Consider the following 25,730-nt stretch of genomic DNA (forward strand, 5'->3'; position numbering starts at 1 on the left):
ATCTTGGTTGGGTTATAGTGCGTGTGTTTCTATGGAAGATGCCATTGTAATCATTGTAATCCCCCCCAAAGGGACATAGTTTATTCATTCATTTAAATGAGTATTTATGATATGCCTAGTACCATGGGCTGGCAAAACTCTAGGCTCTGAGATTTAGAAATGGGCGAGATAAAATCCCTCGTCTTGATAAAACTTATTTTCTAGAGGGGAAGACAGATGACACAGAAAATAGATGATATAATTTCAACAGTAATAAGTAAGGGATAGAGAATGAGGGAGGGCTTTGGGTGCAGTGGTCAGGGAGGGTCTCTGAGGAAGGGGCACTGAATGGAGACCCATATTACAGGCGTGGAAATCTGTCCCCCTGCCTCCATATCTTTCTGACCTTTTCTCCTCTGCATTCACGTTGTCTTCCTTCTGTGCCTGGAACTCTCCAGGGTTGTGTTTCTCTTTGGTTCACCAGTGTTCTCTAGAATAGACTGACTGTCAATGAATTGGGGTTGAGTGTCCCAGGCAGAGAACTGATTATAGCCTGAGAGGTGGGAATAAGCCCAGCATCATCAGGAAAGAGCATGAATACCTCTGGCCAGAGTGGTGCTGGTGGGGAGGAGATCAGTGGGAGATGAGGTAGGAAAGGCAGGTAGGGCAAGGGGTTTGGATGGGAAGACACTGAGGATGTTGAATAAGGGAGCAATCAGCATCCAGACAAGATCTGAAGCCACAGGGCTGGAGGAGATGGCCTCAGAAGAGAGTGGCACTACAGGATGGAAGAAGTCTCGAGATGACACCTCAGGAGCTCCAGGATGTAGGGCTCAGGGTGACAGGAGGAGCCAATGAAGGTGACTGAGAAGAAGTGGCTGGTAGGGTAGGAGGAATGCAGGAGTGCGGGCTGTCCCTGAGGTTAGGTGAGGAATGGGTCTCACTTTGGGATAACTTCCACATCTAGGGCTCTGGCATCTCTGTTTTATCTATCCACTGTATATGGATGACCATCTGGCCTGTGAGGAGACAGGTAGGACAAACCAGGTTGCAACCAATCCTCAACTCTCTTCTAAAGTAATGAAAGATACTCAGTGAGGCTGTGGACGTGTGGAGCCTGGTGTTGTGTGCACGTGCATGCACATGTGTGTATACATGTGAAAACTCTCTCTGCAGAAGAGGTCCTCACCCTTGGCTGCACTTAAATCACCAACACCTGGGCTCCAGACCAAGCAGCTCTGAATCTCTGAGGGCAGGACCCACGTATCAGTGTACTTGATCTATTCATTCAACAAACATCAGTTCTAAATTATGCTCAAGGCACAAAATCAGTAATTTCAGTATGCCTCTAGCAGCTTACAGTTCTAGAAGGGGAAATAGACACCTGGAGATTATGATAATTGGATTAAGTCCCATAAGAGTTATAAATGCAAGAAGCACTGAGCAAGGAGTGGCTGACTTTAGGGACTCAGTGACGGCTTTCTGGAGGAGGGGACAAAAGGGTGACATTTCTACAGCAAAGTGGGAATTTGCCACACAGAACACAGGAGGCCATGATCCACAGTTTGTAGAAACAAAGTGTCTGCTGAAAGGGGAGCCCACTTTTTTCCATTAACCATGAAAATAATAGATATCATGCTACTTGTAAATTCAAAGAATTATAGAGATGGTGAGACATTGGAGATCACCTGATCAAACTCCCTCTTTTGCAGATGGGAGAACTAAGACCCAGGCAGAAGCAACTTGTTCACAATTGTCCATTGAAATCAAGATGGAATTAGAACAAGGACTCAGGTCTTTGGCCATCCTGCCTGGTATCTCTTATTTAGCAATTATTGTCAGCAAATAGCTCTGTTTTCCTGATGTGCTGAAATTTTATTGACTTATTCATGAAGCAAATGTCAGCTGAGCCCACCCACCATGCTCAGCTCTGTGCTGTGTGCTGGGAACACTGTAGATGAGTCAGACCAGCAGGATCCTTTCTTCATTATGGTATAGTGATGTAAAGATGAACTACTTAGGCTCAAGGTTTGGGCTTCTTGGATGCCTCTAGTTCTTAAATCTCGTGTAAGTGACTTAACTTCTTAGTTTCCCCATCTATACAATGGGCCATCTATCTCACAGAACTATGGTGAGACTAAATAATATCGTGCATACCAACAGTGGTGTTTGGCTCTCCAGGGAAAAGCGGTGGGGAGGAAGTGGGAGGATTGGTGGTATTTGCTGATTTCCATGGTGCAAATACTCTGACTATGGCTGATTTCAAGTTACCAGTATGACATGAGCTGGCTCACAAAATTTCTGAACTATTAACAACCTGCTGTCACAAGCTGGCAGAAGCCAAGTCTAGAGCACCTCTTCATGTAAGTACTTGGGATAGACAATGACTGGATCTTACTATTCAAGGGTATTTATTATTAAAAATATTCTTATGATTACTATCAGGGTAACCAGCATGGAAACTTCTACTATTAGAGTTATTACCATGGAAACTTGAACAAGTAATTACAAATGTGATGAGTACTAAAATGAAGTTGTACAAGATGCTGGGAATATACACCTGGGAAATTGAACCTTCTTAAACTAAGATAATGGGGAAGGCCAAGAATAGTGCAAACACAAGAGACAGAATGTGCAAAGGCCCTGGGGTAAGAAAGGACATGGGATATATATGATGGCTACTATGAAGAGGGAAGAAAAAAATGAGTTAAAGAACGGTTGGTCTCAAGCTGGAAGAGAGGGTTGGGACCTGCTTGTTTGGCTCTACCCTAAGAGCCGTGGGGGGCTATTGGAATATTTTAAAGCTGGGGAGTGCAATGATCAGATTTGCCTTTTAAAAGGTCATTCTGGTTGAATTATAGAGAATGGCCTTGGAAGCCAGGGTGGATTCAAGGAGGTCAGTCAGAGGCCAGTGTGGTGTCCTCAGCCAGAAATGATGGCATCTTGGACTAGAATACCGGTAGTGGGGACAGGCAGAAGGGGATGGAATCTAGGCTGTTGCATTGGTAGCACTTGATGATTGATTGGATGGGGTGAAGGTTGGGGGAGGAAGGGGAGGAGATGCCTCTCAGGTTTCAGGTTTGAAAAATTGGGTGGGTATAGGGTAGAAAGTGATTTTTAAAAAGGTATAAATTGCTAGGGGAGTTCAGAGGAAGGACAAAATACTTCCAGCTGGTGGAGAGATGGGAAGATTTAATAGTGTAAAGATGTCAATTAATGCATAAATTTAACACAATGCCAATCAAAGTACCAACAAAATGTTTGGGGAAAATTTACAAGAGTTCACCTGGAAAAATAAAGGTGTTAAAATAGGACCCCTCATTCTGAAAAATGAGAGGGCCATGCCCTACCAGACTTAAAGCTATTTTGAGTAATTAGAAGAATATGGGGCTTTGGAGGTACATGTAGAAATGTTATACAATGGAAGAGAACATTTAAAAATAAGCAGGTCTCATACACATTAATGGTATAAATACCTAAGCATGTGTATAGGTGAGAAGCCATCCCAGTCAATGTGGAAAAGATGGAATGTTTAACAAATGGTATTAGATCAACTAGCTAAGTATCAACAAAAAAAAGTTAGCTGATTTTATATTATAAACTAAAACATTTGAATTAAGTCTTTTAATGTATACATTGCAATGTACACATTTGCAAAATATTGTTATTACAATCTGGAGCCTTGCTAACCTTGACCCCAAGGAAACCATCCAACATAAATCTATGATTATGTAAAAAGAAAATTTTTGCATCTTGAGGTGATGGTCATTAAATCAAAAGGAAAAGGACAAAGTGAGAACATATTCATTACATGTGACATATTGTCTTACGCGTAAAGAGATTCACTCATTTGTTCAGTAAAAGCTTATTTTATGCCTATATTTGTCAACAACTAAGTTATGCATTGCGGATAAAGAGGTGAATGTTAGATATCTCACAAATTAAAAAGAAAAAGAAGTATGTAAATTAAAAGCTAGCAAGGAATATCAGGAGTTAATTCAGTAGGGAATTTAACAGTAAACATTTTTTAAAATCCCAATCACATCAATAAACAAATACATGCAAATTAAGACAACTACAGGATGACATTTCCCCCCCATTAAGTTGGCAAAGATTTTCTTTTTTAACAAATGAAAATCTCCAAATCTCCAAGATATAGAAACCTGCATATGAAGGCACTACCAATGGTGGCTTCTAGATGTTGGTATTAATATTTGTTGTTTAAACTTTGTTTACTTATATGTATTATTTTCTGAAAAAATTAATTAATAATGAAAGAAAATGTGGTGTAAAAAATTAGTGTCCCACATATTGAAATACTGAAACAGCATACATTGGTAAACTTGATTCTTTAGGTACAGAAAGAGTATTTCTAGCCAAGGAAGCAGTGAAGCTCCTTCCTGAAGATTGCTTTGGAGAAGGAAGGACCATGGGAGGCAGTTAAGGGTGAGGTGGGTGGGGATAAGTTATACATTCTTTCACAAGCAGAGAAGAAAATAAAAATACAAACACTGTCCACGATGGCTTGGGAGGCTGGTCACTCCCTCTGGAAACTTCCACCTGAGGCTACTGAGCCAAATGCAACTCAGGTTGGTAGAGACACCTGGCAAATGTTACTCAGGGAGGGGCCCAGGTACTAGAGGAAATGGATTGGTGATTTCTAGTCTGGCCCACTCAAGGAGAAGCAACCGGCATGGAAAGCCACTTTATAACCCATTGGGAATCTTAGTCCAATAGCTGGAAAGGCAGTGGCTTCCCTAGGTGACTGGAGGTGGGGCTTTTCTTAGAGCTGAGGCCTACCTTTCCGGAGCCTGGAGAATCCCGGCCTTCTCTTTCCTGGGGGGTGGGGCGAGGGGGATGAGCAGAGAGCTTGTGGGGGTCCAGCCTGCCTGAGCCACAGATTCTGAGCCTCAGAACGTGCTCAACTGCAGGATAGTGTATCAGAAACCACCATAGGCCTAGACAAAATACTCTGCTCCATTGGTCAGGTGGAAAATATCATTTTGATTCCAGAGGAAAAGAAAACCTTGAGAGGTCTTGAGAGCTTTAGTGGGGACAGAGTGAGCACCAGCGGGAGGGTGGCATCCGAGAGGAGGATTCACCAGACTCAGCCAGAAAACCTGCTTTCAGATGATGGCAGGAGCATCAGTGACTTGTTTGTCCTTTTGACAAGTCACCTAACCTCACCGAGCCTCATTTTCTTCATCTGTAAAGCTCTGGTACTAATTATACTATTACCCATAGGTGTTTCCCCAATTTGGCCGAGTATGAGAATCATGCTTGGCTCCATTCCGGACATACCAAATCATATTCTTTTGGGAGGGTCTAAGAATCTGTATTTTAAACAAAGAAAGGAGTTTGAGAAGCCTGAGTCCTGCTCATTGGGCCGTTGTGGAGATGTTCTGGCTGGTAAAGCACTCTGCACATGCGGCCGTTCCTAAGAGACCGAGTCATCCCATGCTGAGCGCAGTATTTCTTCTTAAGTGGAACTTTCTAGAAGGAGACTCAAAAGGCAAGAGGTGGGAAAGGAGGCTCCAAGGTCCAACCATTGATTGTTCCTGTTTCCAAGGATACACCATCACAATAAACCCAAGCCTATTAAATGTAACTTACCTGTATAATTAGCCAAAACGCAGTAATCAGTCCCCATGGCTGTTGCTGCCAAGTACAGCATAAACAACATCAGGGCTCTGAAAAACAACACATTTTCTTCACACGTGTGACTTTGCAGGTCTATTTTCCTCCAACCATGGTTTGCTAAAGTGCGGCTTTGCTGCTTCAGCACTGAGAGATCCACGTGAGAATATAGCACCTTGGGAAAGGTCTGCTTGGAGACCTAGAGGTGGTAGATGTGCCAGCCTGGGCGCCGAGGAGAGAGGGTCCTCTGCTTTCCTCGAACACGTCTCCACAGAGAACCAGCAGGGCAGAAAAATAATCCTGGTGGGGCACCCAGTGGGTTCATGGTTATTGGCTGTGCGGGCTTGCTTGGCTGTTTTGAGAATGCAGGAAGAGAATGTCTGGAGCATGCATTTGGGGTGGAATGGCCATTGTGTATAACGATAAAATCTGTGCACCGTACCCCCCCCACCCCGCGAGACCAGTGTAAAGCCAGGATGTATGTGGCCATGGCAGGTCACTGAGCGTGTGGGGGTAGATGACCACAGCTTTTCAGTATTATTCCTATGGCTCTTTGCAGAGTCTGGTTGAAACATTTGATTGTTGGTTAAGAACTCTCCTGTAAGTTCTGTCATCAGGTGGAACTAGTAAGAAAAAAAAAAAATGATGATAGTAATTCAGTAGTCCCACCTGTCATTATTTGAGGAGGTAGGGCCAGGCTCTGTCTCATGAGCTCATGTCATCACTGCTTTTTCTCACTGCGATGGTTCTTTTAGTATCTCAACTTTAGAGATAAGAATCCTGTGGCCTGAGGTCAGCAAATTAGTTGTAATCCTAGTGGTCTACTTCCAAAGCTGCTCTCTCCACCACTGATCTGTGCTACTTACCAATCCCGTGTAGCTTCATAGGAGAAATTAAACAAAGCCTATCTGTTTGACTTCACCCAGTAGTTTTACCTGCAAATGCCAATGGCCTTGGCTCTCTGGTTGTTCTTCTGAGGAAATGCACAGGAAACAGGCCTGGCCAGTGAGCCCAGAAGGGGCTCAGAGGATGCTTTGCCTGGTGCTCCACATTGCAAAGTGGGATGTTTCTATTATGTGATAGGCTGGGAACTTCTGAAGTGCCTCAGGTTCCCTGGAAGTCATAGAAACTCTCCTGTCCATGAGTAACTGAACCTGCGGAAGGCAAAGGAGTACCAGCTCCACTCTGTTATTAACAGAGAACTCGGCCTCAGGGTAGAAGATCATGACCAAGACTAGAGGCTTTGGTTTGAGCCCCAACATTCCTGCAAGTCACTTAACCATTCTGCACCTCGGTTTTCTGAGTGAACAAACAGGAAGGTATTTCTCTTACAGGGAAAATGAAATGATAGATACGCAAGTGCATTATGGACAGAAATTAAAAAATACAAGTCTAGTTCACTACTGTCAGCATTTGGCAGAGGCATACAGTTCCTGGGTTGAGTTCTAGGTGGCTTTGCCCTCATCACCGTTGGATGGAGTGTGGATGTGTTTGCATGTCTCCCCTTCTGTAAGAGGCTTCTTGAAAGACCTACCACACTGTGCCCTTAATATCTGGATCTAGTTAGAAATGAGGATTTTGTCGGTGATGAAGAAAGCCAGGGCAGCCTGAGAAAGGAGCAAGAGATGCTGACTTGGCCAGGTGAGCCCAGGTGCACACGGAAGAGCTGCTTGTCAAGGTGTGTGGTGGACCTTAGAAGCTGACAAATGAGAACTAGTGGAGACACTGAGAAACCAAAGAATCCATGTCAACTAACCTCCTTCCCCAGAGGACTTCTTATCTTTTATTTTAGCACAAGCGAATTCGTTTGATTACACACCCCTGTTATTTATTTATTTATTTATTTTTTACACCCCTGTTTATTATTTGGGAGAAAGGGTTCATAAGAAAATGACCAGGAACAGGCAGCAGTTTGGAGGAGAAATGGGAGGCCTAGATTTTTCCACAAACCCCCGGATCATACCCTGAACAGTCTTGCTCCCAAGGCTCGGTGTGGGGTGTGGGGTCTTCTTTGCATAAAGCTGCTGTGCACAGATGTGCATGCAGGACTGCAAATGTTAATAGCCCAGCCACTTCACATTCCTTTCTTTTTTTCTTATAGCATTACCCTGATTGAAAAAAATCCCATTTAAAAAACGAATCTGATTTTGAGTTAAAAATACCCCATTCAAACATCAAAAACTGGCCTGAGTACAATCGTTCCCCATTCACACTGGAAACAGGTTGACTCAACAGCCCTCCTGGTAGCCTGTAGTTTTACTGAGGTCGCTTCTACCCTCACCTCTTGTGAAATCCAGATCCATCCTCCGGCTGAGTCTGAAGAATGATGTCTCCATTGGAAGCCCCAGTATAGGGGGCTGGTGTTTCACCGGAGACATCCCAGCCCCTTAATGGCCTGGTTCTCAGCTATAATATTCTAAATACACATTACCAAGAGCATGAGCTTATTCATAACTGCTCCATTGTGGCATTTAGATTTACCCTTGAAATTTATCTTTAATTTTTACAGTTGTCTCCTTAACCATGTATATTACTCCCTTCTTCAAACAATCCATCTTCCTGCTGCAGTTTTTCTTGAAACCAAAGCGTAATTAAATATTAAATTAATATTTCATTTTAAATTAAATATCAAAAGCTTCCGTCTAATCTTTCACTTGTGCACTGCTGGTTCTCACTTCGTGTTCTTGTTCCTGTATCCACAAAGGTAGGTGCCGCCTCTTAATAATGTGTTCCTATATTATCTTTGTCCTTTTTTTTTTTTAATTGGTGACACTGAACTTTTGCTGCATTGAAATAAATGGATGTAGGGAAAGATTTCAATGTAGCAAAGGTTAACAACAACATAATTCAACAGCCTGTGGTTTCAACCCCACCCATCTCCACTTCTCGAAGTTCACTGTGCCAAGTAGGTAATTGTCTTAGAATCATATAATGCAAGAGCTCACAAGGGATCTTAGAGGCCATTTAGCCCAACTATTTGTCTCTGCAGAGAGATAAACCAAAGTCCACCAGGCCTTGAAGGTGATGAATGGTCAGTCAGGGGTGGGATGTAAAGCAGATCCCAGGCCAGACGAGTTTTATCTCCTTTGACTATCCGATGCTGCAAAAAAATATAACCTGAGAGCATTAAAATGCTAATTGAACATAGGCTCTGAAGTTGGACCCAAGAGCAGTAGGGAAGAAGGTAGACAATTAGACAATGAAATTGGGAGGAAGCGGTGGGAGAGACAGAGGAACTTAATCAAAGCACAAAGAAGGCAGACCTCACAGGAATCAATGTGGAGAATCGAGGCTCTTTGAAGACGTGGATCCTGGGGGGAAAGCAGAATGGAGAAGTCCCAGAAGTAACATGAAGGCAAGAGCTGGAGTCTGTATATCTGAATTCTTCCCAATGCTAGATTGCTCTACACCTTCCTGGCCTGCCACCAGAGTAACTGTCTTTGACCAGAGCCACACAGAGAGGCATTCCTGATGCATCGTTTCTCCTTTGCTTGTTTATCAAAATCCATCTTCTGATCTAGTGTTTGTCTGGCAGTCACAGTATATAGATTTTAGTTTTCTTAGGCAGGATCCTTTTCCATTGTTTTCTTTATTACTAGAAAGGATAAGATTTCAAGTTAGGACTGGAGAGATCCTCTGGTTCTGTGGGCTAGACCCACATGGTCCTCAGGGGACCATGGGCTTTATGCATACCTGATGAAAGTAAAGATCCTTTGCTGCAGATGAATGTACATATGTGCAAACATACAGCCAGGCTCTGACTTCTGGAATTTTCTTGGCCTCTTGATGGCCATCCATAGACTCCATGATGATCCTAGGCTCCAACTAGAGACTTACTAGTGTGAAAAGCTGAAATCCAGGCCAAAATCCCAGAGCAACCATCCAACTGATCACTCAGATGTTCCCTCACTCCATCATCTTATTTGTCTCATCTCAAATTTTTGCAAAGGAATTTGATCAGCCTTTGATGCTGCCATTTTTGTGATGAGTACTCCAATTGGTCAGGACATAAATGACCTCCTGCCTGCAATGTCAATGCTGTCTTTGTTCAGGGTTGACCAGAATTCTAACAAAGAGTCCCCTTTTCATATTAGCCCGTGTCCCCTATATTTTTGGGAAACAGAAGTAGAGGTGTTAGCTAGAGTAAGCGTTATCTGGTCTCTGTGCCTCCTCTTAAGGAAAAAAAATCATATAGAATTTATACATCTCACCAGCCTCTTGGGAAAATTAATATTGAACACGAGCCAGTTTTTTTTTTAATGAGTAGTTCCCAGTAGATATTTTTAGTTAAATACTATTTACTTATAAAATAAAACCTTTACACATTGCTTAAACTTTATATCTATTTGCTGGGTCCAAGATATGTAAGTCACCTCATATATTATACCCGCAATCAAAATGAGAAATGACACATAAGATCCAGGCTCTCAGGAGAAATATTATGAAATCTCAAGGTATTGATGAAAGTTTTTCCAAGGCTGATCCAAATGGGATTTAGATTCTGTGGCAGTTGAAATGTGTATTATTAAACTCCTTAAGCAAACCCGAATGACTCCCAGTGGAGGATTAAGACATTCTATGTATAGCAAAGACGAAATTCTCATGTCTGAGTTTTCTCTATTGAATTCCCCCTTGATTAGCTTCTGTAATATTTAACTTCATGCCATGCCATAATTATTTAATAAAAGGTAAATATAAATTATATTTCAGTGGGGATATGACCTTTTACCTTAATGTTATGTTACTAAAGAAAGACATAGATAAATAGAGCCTATAGATCGAAGCATATTTTTAATTTACTCTGTTTTTGCCTTGTTAGCACTTCTCTGGGTCCCTGTCAGCCAAGGGCTTGGTAGCACGTCACAGCACCCCCCCCCCATGTGGTAGGAGAGGTTGTAAATTCACACTGATGATGGTGGTTAATGATCTGGTCGGCCCTTAGAGGCAGTCTTGGTGCTGGTCTTGGGCACCTCATTAGCTAATTGAGGTTTGCTTGGCTCACACCAGGCCTGAAATATCAGAGAACACCCAGGGAGGTGGGGGGGGGGTGGATGGAATGAAACTGGGATTCAACATGAGGCTGAATATGTAGGATGCAAAAAGCAACTGGCCAGTTGGGAAGTCAGTTTGGAACCAAAGTCAAAGTTGTCCAACCTCATCTCCATGTTTTGAAGGCTGAAAACTGTAAGAATTGACTGACTTTCCTTCTTATGGTTTGGTATTGACTAAATGGTTTTGACTTCACGGTTTGTATTTCAAGAGAGCACATGATTAAATGAAATCGTGTGTGCACACACATGAGATTTTTTTTTTTTTTCCTGTCTGTATAGATGACAGCTTGTTTTTACCATTGTCCTCTCATCTGGGGTGCACCTCCCATCCCACTGTTTGTGCTATGAAGTCTGGCGGGGGCCTTCCAAAAAACACTCAACATCAGAAATAGATGAGTATGCCTAGTCTACTTACTCATTTTAAAACACAAGTTGCTAACCCAGTGTGGTCAAGGTAGTCTGCTATTTCGGATTTGGGTTGGGACTGAGAATGGGAGGGCAGGCAAGATAAACCAGACATTACCCATGTGTCCCAGCAGTTTCCTATTTAATGGGAACAACAGTGGGTACAAATGTGGGGTCAATTCTGTGAAAGAGAAAGCGCCATCTACATCCCACCTCCCTGTGCTGATTAAAGCCTGGCTTTAGAGAATTCATCTGCAAGCTGCAGGAAGGACAAGGGATAATGAGATTAGTGGTGGTCATGGGGAGACCCCTGGAGTTCTAGCGAGAGAGAGAGAGAGAGAGAGAGAGAGAGAGAGAGAGAGAGCGAGCGCACGCTTGCTTGGGGGAGTAGTTGTGCAAATGGGAAGAAAGGACAAGGACAGTAGTGGAGACCACAGGGGCCTTGGAGGGGTTAGATAGTCTGCCTCAGGGGATAGTCCCTTACCTTATAGCCAACATATTGTGAGCACACCCATATCTATCATTTCCATTTTCTCCATGTAAGAAAATCGGTACCCTAGGTAACGAAATAGTGCCTATTTGAAAAAAGACGAGGCAATGATTGATTTAGAGCGTTTTGTCACTAGGTCTGCTCTCCATGCAGCACTGAGCAGCTGTTTCTGTTTGCTGATTGATACCAAATGGGGCCCTTCTCCCATACTCCGTGATTGAGAAGTCAGGCAACCTGGCAGGGCTGAACTTTCCAGATCTGCAGCTCTTTACTAGAAGCCAAAGAGGAAGCATGGGGAGGGTTGGGTGGCTGCAGGGGGGTGAGTGGAAGGAGAAGATGGCATGGCCAGTTTACAACACTCTTCTCTGCTCCTCACCAGCTCAGAGCAGAGGGGTAGCTTTTGGCCCAGGAAGCCATTGGCATACGTGGATAGGGCTTGGAACAACATCTCTAATTCAGCAGAAAAAGTTAAAGGATAGGCCTTGGAGTTAGAGAAACCAGGGTACAAATTCCACCTTTACTGCCTGCAACTGCATTGAAAATGGAGATAAAACCCAAATTGTGGGATTGTAATGAGGGTTAAATGAGCTAACATATGTAAAAGGCTTAGCACAGTGCCCGTACTATAGCAAGCCTCTGGTAAATTCTAAGAACGGCAATAACGATTTTCATTATTGAATATTATAGCTGTGGAAAATACTGTTATTAAAAAAAAAAAACTTCAGAACCTGCTGACGTTATAAAGCTAAGTGGGGAAAAAAAAAAGTTTACAGAATGATTCCAATTATACACGCAGCTATTTTTACATGTGTTCCTGGATAAAATGGTAATTGGAGTCCAAGTGTTTAATCTGCCCCCAGTCCCAGAATATATCAGAGGATATTTTCAAGAAAACAAAAGAACAACAGAAAAGGGAAATCTAGTATTCATGGTTGAAGCTAGGCTGTGTGTCATCAATATTCCAGAAATTCTGTGCTGGGGTGCTGGTGGGAGCAGACAGAGTTGTGTGGGAGCATGTGTGAAAGCTGGACTCTTATTCCCTGCGAGGCCTCCTCTGTCCCCACCTCACAGGGTAAGAATGAGAACACAGGCAGAAATTCGATTTTGAATAGAAAGAGTATTCCTAACAATGCTGCACACAGTGACACTGTCATTTACATGGGAGGAAGACAAAGATACTCTCTTATTTCAAGGGTGTGGACAGGATTCAACTCTTATTCTTACCAATGGAACCTGATTGCTGGAGGCCTGAGCCAGGGAAGAACCCAAGAATGGGAAAGTTATGGTATCACAGGACTCCTGGGCAGGAGAAAAAGGAGTTAAGTTAGAGTATCTCAATTATCGTGAATGTAATGGCAAAGCTTAATGTAAATGTGAAAATTAGTCTAAAAGATACAGATCATAGAAGATCTAAAGATAGTAATATTAGCTGAAGAAAGTGACTGACCAAAATGTAAAAGTGGAAAGTGTGAGGTACAGAAATGAAAGGTGGGCAGAATTCCTTATATATGGAGGGGCTTATCAGACTCAAACAATTAGAAATATTTTTAGAAAAATCTGAAAGTACTACTTTCAATTAAAGTAGGATGTGTATCTTTCCCCTTACTAGAGAAAAATATATTCACTAAAAAACTATCAGGGGGAACCTGGGTGGTTCAGTGGCTTAAAGTCTCTGCCTTCGGCTCAGGTCATGATCCCAGGACCCTGGGATCGAGCCTCACATAGGGCTCTCTGCTCCACGGAAAGCCTGCTTCCCCTCTCTCTCTGCCTGCCTCTCTGCCTACTTGTATCTCTGTCAAATAAATAAATAAAATCTTTAAAAAAATTTTTAAAAACTATCAGAAAGATACAAAGATACAGAGATACAAAGATACAAAGAGAATGTGGAAGGGTAAATTTAGAGTAGCAATAGCAATATGTTAAATAATAGGGTCAAAGAGATACATTACATAATGCATTTAAAGCATTACCCATGGAACACAGAAAAAATTCATTTGTACTAATATATAAAAAACATAAATTCCAAAAGACAGATATGAGGAAGGACACCTTTTTGAATCCAATGCAATGAACTAGAATAGCTAACTAACTAATACCCAGGCATCTCAAAATTTTGGGATATTCTCTTCAGAACAAAAGGAAGATAAAATTAGAAATATGATTACTTAGAAAGTTGCAAAAAACAGGGTTTGGAGGGGGAAAACCACAAGTAGATTAGAAATTTTAGATATCTGTGTAGAATCTGTGCTAGAACATTTAAAATATTGTTGAAGTATGTGAGTTTTCTAGAAAAATACAAATGATATTAAGAAATAAGGAATGACCCTAAGGTTTCTGATTGGCAATCTGATGGATGATGGCTATTCACTCAAAGTCGGGTGAGCTTGGGGTATCTTGGGTGGGAGGAGTCTATGGGCCATCCCGGGGGAAATTTCCAGCCAATACTTGGAAAGATAAGGCAGAATCTCAAGCAAGCTATCTGGACTAGAGATGAAGATTTGTGACAGTTAACATGTAGTTTGACATGGAAATCATAGGGGCACTGATGAGGTTGATGAGGGAGAACATATAACCAGAGAGAAGAGCGGCTTGGCAAATAGGTGTGAGGAGCAGCAGTGTTTGTAAGATGGAGGACGAGCGGCCCTCAGTGTGGACTGGGATGCATGGCTGGGGAGGTAGGTGTGAAACAGGGCAGTGCACATTTAGGAAAGATGATGGATGGATACATTTCCAGCAGGAGAGTATTTTCAGTGTCATAATTCACATTTATGATAAGAATGGAAAATTTCTGGGGCACCTGGGTGATTCTATTGGATAAGTGACTGACTCTTGGTTTCAGCTCAGGGTCATGGGATAGAGCCCCAAGTCGGGCTCCACACTCAATAGAGTCTGCTTGGGATTGTCTCTCTCTCCCTCTCCCTCTGCTCTTCGCTATTCCCCCTGCCTCAAATAAATAGATCTTTAAAAAAAAAAAATGGAAAATTTCCTCTTGGTTTGACTAAAATGTTTTTGGTGACTTTGACAAGAGAAATTTCACAGGGTTCTTTCAAACTTTTAGCCAAGAGATATGATGATAAAATGTTAGCGTCATTCCCATTCAGAGAAAAACAAGCAAGGATATCCACCATCATCCTCATTTTTAGACAGTGGGGGACATTTTAGCCAACACAAGAGTGGGATTAAAGAACTAATTGGGGGCGCCTGGGTGGCTCAGAGGGTTGAGCCTCTGCCTTCGGCTCAGGTCGTGGTCTCGGGGTCTTGGGATTGAGCCCCACATGGGGCTCTCTGCTCAGCAGGGAGCCTGCTTCCTCCTCTTCTCTCTCTGCCTGCCTCTCTGCCTACTTGTGATCTCTGTCTATCAAATAAATAAATAAAATCTTTGAAAAGAAAAAAAAAGAACTAATTGGAATTAATATACAGATAAAATACATAGATGCTGTGAACGTATGATCCTAAGAATGAACAGAAATAATTAATGACATCTGTCAGGGGGTTGGTTACAAAATAACAGATAGCTACCATTGGTTAAGAACTTTTCTGTGCCAAGAACTATGTTGGGGGCATTCTATAAGTGGTTCCTTTTAATTTTTACAGCAGACCCATGAAATGGATCTTAAACATAAGCTTAGAGAAATTAATAGTGGAGCTGGAATTCAAACCCAAGATCTGTTTGACTCTAAAACTGATTCTCTTAACGACTGCCATATTCAGCCACCCACTCCCCTCACAAGCTGCCTGAACACACATATAAAAACCAAAAAGGTTTCTAGGCACTAGTAAAACTTTTAGAAAATGTGATGAGGGAGTAATCATATTTACAAGAAAGATGGTAAAACATGAAGATGATAAAAACATGGCAAAAAACAAAATAAAAAATAAAAAACTTATTACCTAGATGATAAGCAGTACACATTTTACTGGTAGAGCTAAAGGAGAGGAATTCATATATGTTGGTATGTGTATATGCAAATACACACACATATTGTGTGTGTATGTGTGTGTGTGCACACACGCACGCACACACATGTGTACTTACTATGGAATTGGGATGGTCTTTCTACATATAATAGCTAAGGACATGTTAGGATATGATATTGTAACATGGTGCCAGAGCATTGAAAATATGAATATGTAAAGTGTTTTTCAAAAAAAAAGAAAATGACTAACCCCTAATAGAAGAATGCAGAAAGTATCAATGAGTAGTTCATAAAAGAAAAAATTAAAATGATCAGCTAGTATAAGAAGCTCTTCAATCTCACTGATTAATAACCAAATAGAAGTGACCACATGCATTGCTGGAGGGAGTATGAATTTGTACATTCTTCTGAGAAGTGTTCAACGTGATGTGTGTTAGTCCTTAAATATAGTTTTTGGTCCAGTAATTCTGATTCTTGGAGTTTTCCAATTGAAATCATTAAGGCTATACATGGTGGATAATTATTGCTCTGATTTTTATAATAGTGAGAAATTAAGGATCATGTTAAATGCCAAACATTAAGAAGCCATTTAAATAAATTATAGACCATGTCATGGAAAAATATTCAGGAATTTTAAATAACGTTATAAAAGAATAATTAATAACCTGGGGAAAATTTGATATACTGTTAAATTGATAAAAAGTAGGTTATGTAATGGTGTGAATAGGATGTCTCTGAATAATTTTAAGTATGTGCATGTGTTTAAATCTGAAAAGATATAAGCAAAAATATTAACCCAGATCATCTCTGAAATGGTGAGCTTATGGATGATTGTATTTTTACTTCCACATTTAAATTTTTTTATAATTCTTTTAAAACAAAAGGTGTTGCTTTGATACTTAGAATAACAGCAACAAATATTCACAAAACATATGTGCAAAAAGGAAGATTAAAAAGGAAGTACACCCTCCTGTGTTTACTGCTGCCTAATGGGAGTGCAGGTGGTTATTATTTTATCCTTTGCATCTTTTACTTTGATTATGCATTAACTTTGAAACTATAAAATTTAAACAACAGACTTTTAAGAAGTCGAGGAAGAGGGGCACCTGGGTGGCTCAATCAGTTGGGGGACTGCCTTCAGATCCCAGAGTCCTGGGATCGAGCCTTGAGTCAGGCTCCCTGCTCAGTGGGGAGCCTGCTTCCCCTCTCCCCACTGCTCATGTGCTCTCTCTCACTATCTCTGTCTCAAATAAAAATAAATAAAATCTTAAAAAAAAAAAAAAGAAGTTGAGGAAGAGAGGAAGGTGAAAGGAGAAGGGGCTCAACTCCAAAAACTCTTCAGAACGGTAGAAATGCTAAGTTAAGTCGTTCATTCATGCCCTCCCTCCCTCATTTTACAATTACTGACGTTAAGCACTAAGCACCTCCTATGTGTCCAGCACTGTCTTCCACAACACAAAGCAAGTGTGCTTCCTATTCTATGACACTTTCGGCCCATGGTAGAGCCTGACATCAAATGAATGTTCATGGAGCAAACGGTAATTGCAAATTCTGAAAGTGTACTATGCATAAGAACAGGGCTTTATGAGAATAAACTCACAGAAGGTTTGTATATGTATGTATGTAAATATTTGAGAGAATAAGAAAAAGTGATAATTAGGAGAATGAATAGATGATAAAGGTATACTTGGGAAAGAGAAGGGGGAAGGAGGAAAACACATGTAAGGGTAGTTTATTATCTTCATAAAAAACTGGGATATGGTTAATTGTGTAATATTTCTGATTATTTGAGAGTGAGCAGAAAATTTTAAGTTGTGTGCACTTTGGGCAGAAATAAGAAAATAAGTGTAATCATCCTGACGTTTAGAAATATCATTCTAGTGCAAAGATATTAAACTACTATGCATTCCAGACTTATAAATGTGAATTAACCAATGTCACTTTTATCCTTAACTAATTGTATCCATTATGTGTCAATTCTCAGATAATACCAGCACCTTTCTATTGACAGTGGAAGACTTAATTAGAGGCTTTGTTTATGGCCATGAAACATACTCAAAAAGAGGATTTTTCTTTTTCAGCATTAAATGAACCCACCATAGACTATGGCTTTCAGAGACTCCAGAAGGTCATCCCAAGGCATCCTGGAGACCCGGAGAGATTAGCTAAGGTAAAAAAACAAAAACAAAAACAAAAACAAAAACAAAAACTTTTTGGAAATTGACAGGTGAAAACCTTATTATGGGATTTCAGCAAACTTAGATAAATCCAGCAAATTAAGTCCCTTTAAAATTACATTAGGCCCTGAAATTTGGCTAAGCTTTAGGTACACATAAAATATCTTCTAACTCCGAGATATAGTGTGATTAATATCCAAGGGAATAGGAAATCTGAAAATTGGGTCCTATGAAATAGATACACTACAAGTATCCATCTTATGAAACATTGGCAACTTTATGAAAATAATCACATAATGGCTTAAAAATGTAAGTTCCCACTCCTTTGTATTTGAATATAATTTTACTCACCCATAATTGCAGGGACACATTAATCTACAGTCATTTATTCATCGAGGGACTACCCTGTATATAGATATTAAATTAAGCAAAAAATGCCTCCATAGAAAATGTCTATGAAATGTTTTGCTTTTAAGTGAACTTGCTTATGACAATCATATCATAAATCTGGCCCATTCTAGCTTTTGTCATTGAAAAATACATTAATTTATTAGCTATTCAATTAATGAGATGTTATTAAATTTTAACATCTACATTTGTCTTTTGAGCACACACATTATCATATGCCATGTTCTCTTTTCTGTACTGTGAGTAAAATTCAAGTGCCACATTTGCTTCTGCATCACACCTTCATTTTCCTCTTGGAAAAATCCCCAGCCCCACCATTAAATTAGATGATATCTGGAAAGTAGGTTAATAGCAATTTAAAAGGCTGTTAAAAACAGGAGGTGGAAAAGACAAAATGAGACGAAAGGGATTACTGATTACTAATTCTCTCTGGTTAAAGTGAACAGGGGGAAATATTATTGAAAGAATTCATCTTTATTAGAATAAAATTTTGCAGAAGGCACTGCCAAGATAATTTCAGTATTATGAACAACTCCTTGGCAAGCAGCTAAACTCAGGTCAGTCAATCATTCTAAGAATTTTTGGTTAATTAGAGTACCAGATTCTTTAATGGAATGGTCTGAAACTTTTTAATGGCACTTCCATGACTTCGTAATTTCAACCAACTCCATCTTTCATCTGGTCATTTTTTATTTTGGTGGCACAATCACGGATGGAACCATTTTGTCTAGATGGATTCTGTGTACATATGTATTCAGAGAGGGATTTATATGTACATTTAAATTCTGTCAGAACAAATATAGGACCTCGTAGCCAGTTATTTATATTTTAGGGATGATGTCTAGACTTTTTGTTTTTATACATAATTTTCCTTTGAGTTGGCCATTTGTGGGTTTTACCTTTGCTTCTTCCTCACCCCTTCTGCTTTTTTTCCTAGGAGATGCTATTGAAAAGAGCTGCAGATCTAGTGGAGGCCCTCTATGGCACCCCACACAATAACCAGGTTAGATGCTCCCATCTTACAGTGTTGAGTATGACTCTTCGTGCTGCATAAAAATGTTCACCTCCATCTGCCATTTTTCAGGACATCATTCTGAAGCGAGCCGCAGACATTGCGGAAGCCCTGTACAGCGTCCCCAGGAATCCCAGCCAGATCCCAGCTCTCTCCAGCTCCCCGGCTCACAGTGGCATGATGGGCATCAATTCATATGGCAGCCAGCTTGGGGTCAGCATCTCAGAGTCAACACAGGGAAATAATCAAGGTACTACCCTTTCTCCAAGTCAAAATTCCAAACATCCTATCCATTTACAAGGTTGGTTTTGCTTAAGCAGAGGGAGGTAAAGCTTGATTCATATACCATCAAAGAAGCATGTCCCCAGATAAGCAGTACCATCCACATGATAGGTGGTGTTTTGTGAGATTGGGGGGCTATTTTGGGCCCAGTTGGGACCCTTTAATTGCAAATATTTAAGGTTAAGATGAACTGTGATTAACTTCAAAGGGTTTTGACTTCCTGAAACTAGACTTACAGGTGTAGTTTGACGAAAATGGGCATTTCTGCTATTGTGATTATCATCTTTGACAGTGGAAGGAAGCTGAGTCATTGCCATCGTCATTTGTTATGCATGACCCTCTCTTCCCAGCCGTAGAGGCAGAGTGGTTTGGTTTCCTTTAGTGACTTCTGTTTGTGTATCATCTCATTTGCAAATGCAGAGCAGCACACTTTACAGTTGTCTGTGCTTTTCACACTTGAAGTATATTGCATAAAGATTTTTGTCACTGAGGTTGATTTTACTAAGGGGCTAAGTTGATCACAAATCATTTTTTATCATTTTTAAAAATTAAATCATAAATTTCTTAAGGATGTCCCTAACTTTGGCATAGTTGTATTTCCAGTTTCATTCATCCACTGGAAGGGAATTCCTCATTCTCATGACCAGGGTGAGTTTTTCTTACAGCAGGGTGGGTGCAGATATATGATTGCCTTTTTTTTTTTTTTTCCTTCAAATTGAGCTCATTTAAAAAATAGCTTTAGGGACTATTACCTGAAGCGGGTTATTTCAGGATGGGCTAGGTGGTCTCTCCGTGCCAAGGTTTTGGAAGTATGGGGAGGACTTGTTCCTTCCCCATTCCTCCCACAGACCAGATCTCCCTATACTCAATTGCTGATGCTTCCATGTCTTTGGTCAAAGAATAGCACATTTAGATGAACTTGGCACCAACTTTTAAATAAAGATGTTCCCCACTTCCACTCGGGCATAGTAATAGCCTTGAACTAACTTTTTTAAAGGTATGATCTGCAGATTACGAGTGGCCTTTGAGATGTTACTAGGATGCCTCTTGCTCACCATTCCCAGAAAAGATACTGCGGTGTGCTAAATTTGGGAAACACTAGGTTAGCAAAGTTAAACTGGTTTATTTATTCTCTGGGACCCATGTATGCGAATCTTCAAGGAATGGCTATAGCACACAGTATCTGCCAGGCTTTACTTGATCACAAAATGCTTGCCTCAGTGATAGTCATTAAGATCTCATAGGGCTCTCATGTGTTAGGAAGATTAGTCATCACTCCTTTGTGTGAGCTGGAAATGTTGACGGCAAATGGGAACAAAGAGGAAGGAGGGACCATCAGAGACATGGCCTTGTGTAGGATGGGGAAGGGAAAGGAAGATATAAATGCTGAAGACAAACTGCAAACCTTCTGCCCCTGCCCAGGGGTGGCTTGGAGTGCTCTATAGTCAGGGGGACCATGTAGGCCCATGCCGCCATATTTGGTCTCTGCCATTTCATTTATCTGGGCTTTTTCCTTGCTGTCCAGGGTACATCCGCAACACAAGCAGCATCTCTCCGCGGGGCTACTCTTCCAGCTCCACCCCCCAGCAGTCTAACTACAGCACCTCCAGTAACAGTATGAATGGCTACAGCAACGTCCCCATGGCCAACCTGGGCGTCCCAGGGTCACCAGGATTTCTAAACGGCTCCCCCACAGGCTCCCCTTATGGAAGTAAGTGGCTTTTCCATCTTTCCGGCTCTCCCTTTGTCTCTGTCCCTGGGTTTTACTCTTCAGCCTTTTGAGGGAGAGTTATACCCCTACCGATGTCTTACTGACTTCTTGAGGAGTAGCCCAATTTTCCAAGGAAATGTCTTTCGTGCTTTTTGTTCTTTTCCCTTAGCTAGACTTCGGTATACATAGTTGCTTAAAACCTTCTTAAGGGAAGAAAAGGAGTGAAGCTATTTGCTTTATACAAAGAGAGGGTAGATGTATGTGGCTTGTGTGGAACAGGGAATGAAGTTTCCATTTCAGTTACTATTATACACGCTCTTCATTAGGCACTTTCAGAGGTTTTTCTTTCATCCTCATGAGAACTTTCTCCTTGTTGTGGGTGAGGGGGATGAGGTGCACAGCAGTTTACTCATCCAAGATCACACCAGTAGGATAGTGCAGAGCCATCATTTGAACACAATTTGTGGCTTGGTCATTTTGTGTGTCATACCACACTCTTGGGTCACTTTGTTACATGGCTCTCCCTTCCTTGTGTACCTTCTAAGAGATGGAATTTAGCTGCTCATGAGAGAGTGATCTGAGATGGACTTCTCAATCCTAATCTGGGCTAGCTAGATGTCCTAGGGGTTTGTGAAAACTCATTTGGGGTGCTTTGAGGACTAAGAAGCCTGAGAGAATATGTGTCCTCAAACCTACCTAGAGAATACTTCAGGCCAGGAGAGAAACCACCATGGAGGGTGTGTGTGAGTGAGTGGAATGTTCTTGAAATGCTGGCTCCTGTTGCAAGGCTCTAGAGCAGACCCTGTCTTCACCCAGAGTAGTGGTTCCCCTATGCCAGGAACAAGCATGAGTCAAGGACATCACACAGCCATTTCCACTGCAGCTCAGGGAGTGACATGCCAAGGGTCTGGAGGCTGCTTCCGCAGCCTTGTTGGTTCCCTGGGGACACACAACCATGGGTTACTTCTGGGTTCCCTATTCACTTCATTATCCTTGCGAGTCTACTCAGTGTGTTAAGGACATAGTGGCCAAACAGCAGAGGTAGTAGAGGCTGGTTCTTCTACTAAAACTAAAATCTTGTTGCTGCCAAGACGTGAGTTCTATGTTGTGTCATGTTGGATGGCCCAGATCAATTAGACTTGAGTGGTCTTGGTGAATAAGCTCGTGCTGGCTTGATTTATTTCTTTACTTATTTTTACCTTCTCTTGTTCCAAAACACTTTGGGAGATACTAGTAGTGAGATGAGTGTTATGAAAGTATAAAATAATAGCTATAAGAAACTGAGAGAAAAGAAAAAAATATGGAGAGGAAAATCAGATGAATCCAAGGTCTAGTCCAGACGTTATTCAGTCTATTCAAGGGAGCCATTAACTTGGTTTGGAGGCTTACAAGATGGGAAAGCAGAGAGAGAAACACTCCTCGCTATCAGATTTTATGTCCACACAGTTTTGCTGGGGTGGAGGGTAGGGTAGCACAGGAGAAACATGATTTTTCTGTGGCTGAGACCTTGGAGAGACTTGTCCCATGAATCACTGTAGAGAGGGTACCCCATGTGCAGAAGGGACCACATCTTCAACAAGTGACACAAGGGCAGGGGAGCCACTATGAAAGGATATGATAGAATGATGGTGACAACAATAAGAGTAACCCTCAAATGCATTCCACTTTGCAGCCTAGAAAGCATGTTCACATATTGAGTCCAATTGCCTCCTCAGAACCACCTTATGCCATGTTATAATCATAATTATTACTATCATTTTCCCTTATAAGATATGAAGAATAAGCATGACTTAACAATTCATAAATAGTAAAAATAGGAATAGAAATAGGTGGTCAGATTCAGAAGACCATGTTCTAAAATCATTCAATAATATAAGAAATATTTCATGTATTTATAATATACAATTAAGCTGACCCCTATAGAATTACTTGTTTTGTTTCTCCAAATGGTAATTTTACATGTTCAACGTACATTTATGAACAAGCATCTGTGTATGAGGCTGAACCACATAGATCGTCATTTTTTGTAGCTCAAAAATGGCCAATATAATAATATAGTGGATAGTGTGGTGATGAGGGAGAGAGAGCAAAAGAAAGACAGGGAGGGGTTAGGTGAGTAGGGGTGAGAGAGAGAGAGACAGACAGACACAGAGGGAGGATGAAGACATAAATGAAGACATCCACTGGGTAACTGCTTGAGGTTCCTTACGAGGTAATTCCTTTGGTAGGAAAGGGACCTTCCCGCTCTAGCAAGTGACAACTTCCTTCCACTAGCCTTTCTTGATCATCCAGTTCCATTGCCACAAGGAAAATGATAGCACCCATTAAATTACCCATTAAAACAAGACAGTGTATGCAAAATAGAAAGAGGCCCCCTTGCCCAAGGGGAGGGAGAAACGCAACAGCAAACCCGCTCCTTGTGCCTACTGGGTCCCTCTGATCTCCTGCACCTTTTATTTTCTGAAGGAGGGTCTGAAGAAGTCGCAAACTGGGAATGGATTCCAAACAGTGCCTGCATTACGATAAAATCCCCTACTGCAAAAATACTGAATACCCCACGGAGTTCATTACAATAACATCTGACCTGTATTTCTAGCCAGCTAAGTCTTAACTTCTCTGAGAAATACCAAAAAACAGCCCAGGGGAAACCATTTTGTCAATTCTGTTGCTTGTGTCTAAAAAACACCACTCTACGATTTTTCGTTGTCTTTTTTAAACGAGTCTGATGCGGCCAGACCAGGGCATGGAGCAGTCAATCGTTTGCCAGAGTTGTTCAGAAGAAATAAAGCCAAGCCTCTCAGTCAAGTTGATTCGCATTGCGGCCAATGCAGAGTATCAGAAACCTGCATCTTTATTGCTCTTGCTCTCACACGACTTCAAAAATGGCCAAACAGATGTTTTTTCAATTTCACATACAAACTTCACTTCCTGGCGGTAGCAGTGTGTGCCAAGTTCCAGCTCAGTGCAAGTTTTTATGGCTGAATTCTAAACCCCTGACAATAGGGGGTTATAATGAAATGCTGACAGACCCCTTAGCGCCAACAAATGCAATGGCTCAGTGCAAAGGAGGATATGGTGGCCGGTGAGTTCCAGCTGGGACTCGGCAAGCCAGTCAATCCTTATAAGAAGAAAAGTGGTTTTTCCTTAACTCCCCATGTTCACAGAGATTTGGGGGCCAGACGTCCTCGCCTTTTCTTTGGCCTCTGTCCATAGAGAGAGAGAGATGTCCAGAGAAATTTTCAGTTGTGATCAGCTTTCCTAAAATGGTGCGCTCTGGTGTCCCCACAGATGGTCTACTCGACAAGCTTGCAACACTCATGGGCCCACTTCTTCCAAAGCAGAATCGCCATCAAGCGGTTCCAAAGTTTGGGACAGAATCTATACAGAAATCCAACTTATGTTCAGGGAGTCCTACTTCATTGACATCGTCTTAGACTATGCCCTGGGGCTCAATATTTTTATATTTTCAAAAATAAATATCAAGACATTTTCTATTGTAGAGTATTAAATGATGATTATAGAAAATTTAGAACATATGGAAATAGTTTCAAAAAGAAAGCCTACTCCCACCATAAAAAACAACCTTGTTAACATCTTGACATATTGCTATTGTCTTTTTCTCCAGAAAAGAAAAAAATCCTGTTACAATAGTAACATTCTCATTATGCACAATTTAAGAAGCATGTATACATAAAAAAGGAAAGAAAAATGACACACTTTATTTCTGTGCAGGCATGACCATTGTTAACTTTTAAAGTATGGCCTTCCAGCCATAGAAGGATACATTTTGGAAATTATAATGTCTACTCTGATGCACAGCTAATGGGATTCTGCCATGAGATAAATGAAAGAGGGAATGGAAGAAAAGTGGCAGAATTATCAAAGTCACAGATATGAAGCTAGGCTCCATAAAATCTGTCAATGATGCAGACTTGTATCCTAAGACTGGGGAACAGAGATGAGAAGTGATGTTTGCTTTGCGAAGTTCACGGCAATCAAGAAGCTTTTCCCAGGAATTTGAGAATTTATTAGTCTCTTTGTTTTTTTTTTTGTTTTTTTTTTTTTAGCAGAAAGGTTAAAAGGCAACCTGGTTTGCAGGTAGTAAAGCCTTAAATCGAAGAGGAACATTAACACACAGGAAATCTGTTGTGCCTATTGTTAAGGGTTATATTATTTTTTTTACACCCCCCCCCAAAGGAGATTTTCCACTTGTTTATTTTAACAGCTTTGGTTTCTGCTACATCAAAAGTAATGCATGTTCATTACAGAAAACTTTGAAAATAGGGACAAGTGAAAGGAGTAAATTCAAGAGCATTCATAATCCATTGACCAGAGAGAACATTGTTAAAAGTTTGGATTATATCGCATCCTTCTAAACTTTTATTTTGTATGTTTTCTTAAAAAATAAGCCTGGGTTTGATGTACATGTTATGACATAATTTGCGTTATTCATCTGAGGAGGCATATCTTTCTGAGTCATCAAATATTCTTCTCCAACATTAGCTTTAAAATTTGCATAGCTTTCTATTTTATAGAGTGGATATACTTTACCCTGTTGCTTAGTCACTCCCGTTTTTTTTTCCAATTTCTCACAATTATAAAAATGTCCTTGAATCTATTTTTTTTTTCAAATTTATGATTATCTCCTTGGGATTAATTTC

The 25,730-nt window shown here is 41.0% G+C and overlaps 1 protein-coding gene across 3 annotated transcripts in view; it reads left to right on the top strand.

Moving 5' to 3' along the window:
- LOC111155241 (early B-cell factor 2) overlaps window positions 1-25,730 on the top strand; it is a 188,648-nt gene that overhangs the window by 153,695 nt on the left and 9,223 nt on the right. For all 3 annotated transcript variants that reach the window (XM_022515354.1, XM_022515362.1, XM_022515356.1), the window contains 4 exons: window positions 17,561-17,649; window positions 19,002-19,067; window positions 19,149-19,326; window positions 20,884-21,069. In XM_022515354.1, the coding sequence (XP_022371062.1) occupies window positions 17,561-17,649; window positions 19,002-19,067; window positions 19,149-19,326; window positions 20,884-21,069 (519 nt within the window). The remainder of the gene's footprint in view (window positions 1-17,560; window positions 17,650-19,001; window positions 19,068-19,148; window positions 19,327-20,883; window positions 21,070-25,730) is intronic.

The sequence above is a fragment of the Enhydra lutris genome, unplaced genomic scaffold (genome assembly GCF_002288905.1).
Source record: "Enhydra lutris kenyoni isolate GAN:26980312 unplaced genomic scaffold, ASM228890v2 scaffoldscaffold3, whole genome shotgun sequence".
NCBI lineage: Eukaryota > Metazoa > Chordata > Mammalia > Carnivora > Mustelidae > Enhydra > Enhydra lutris.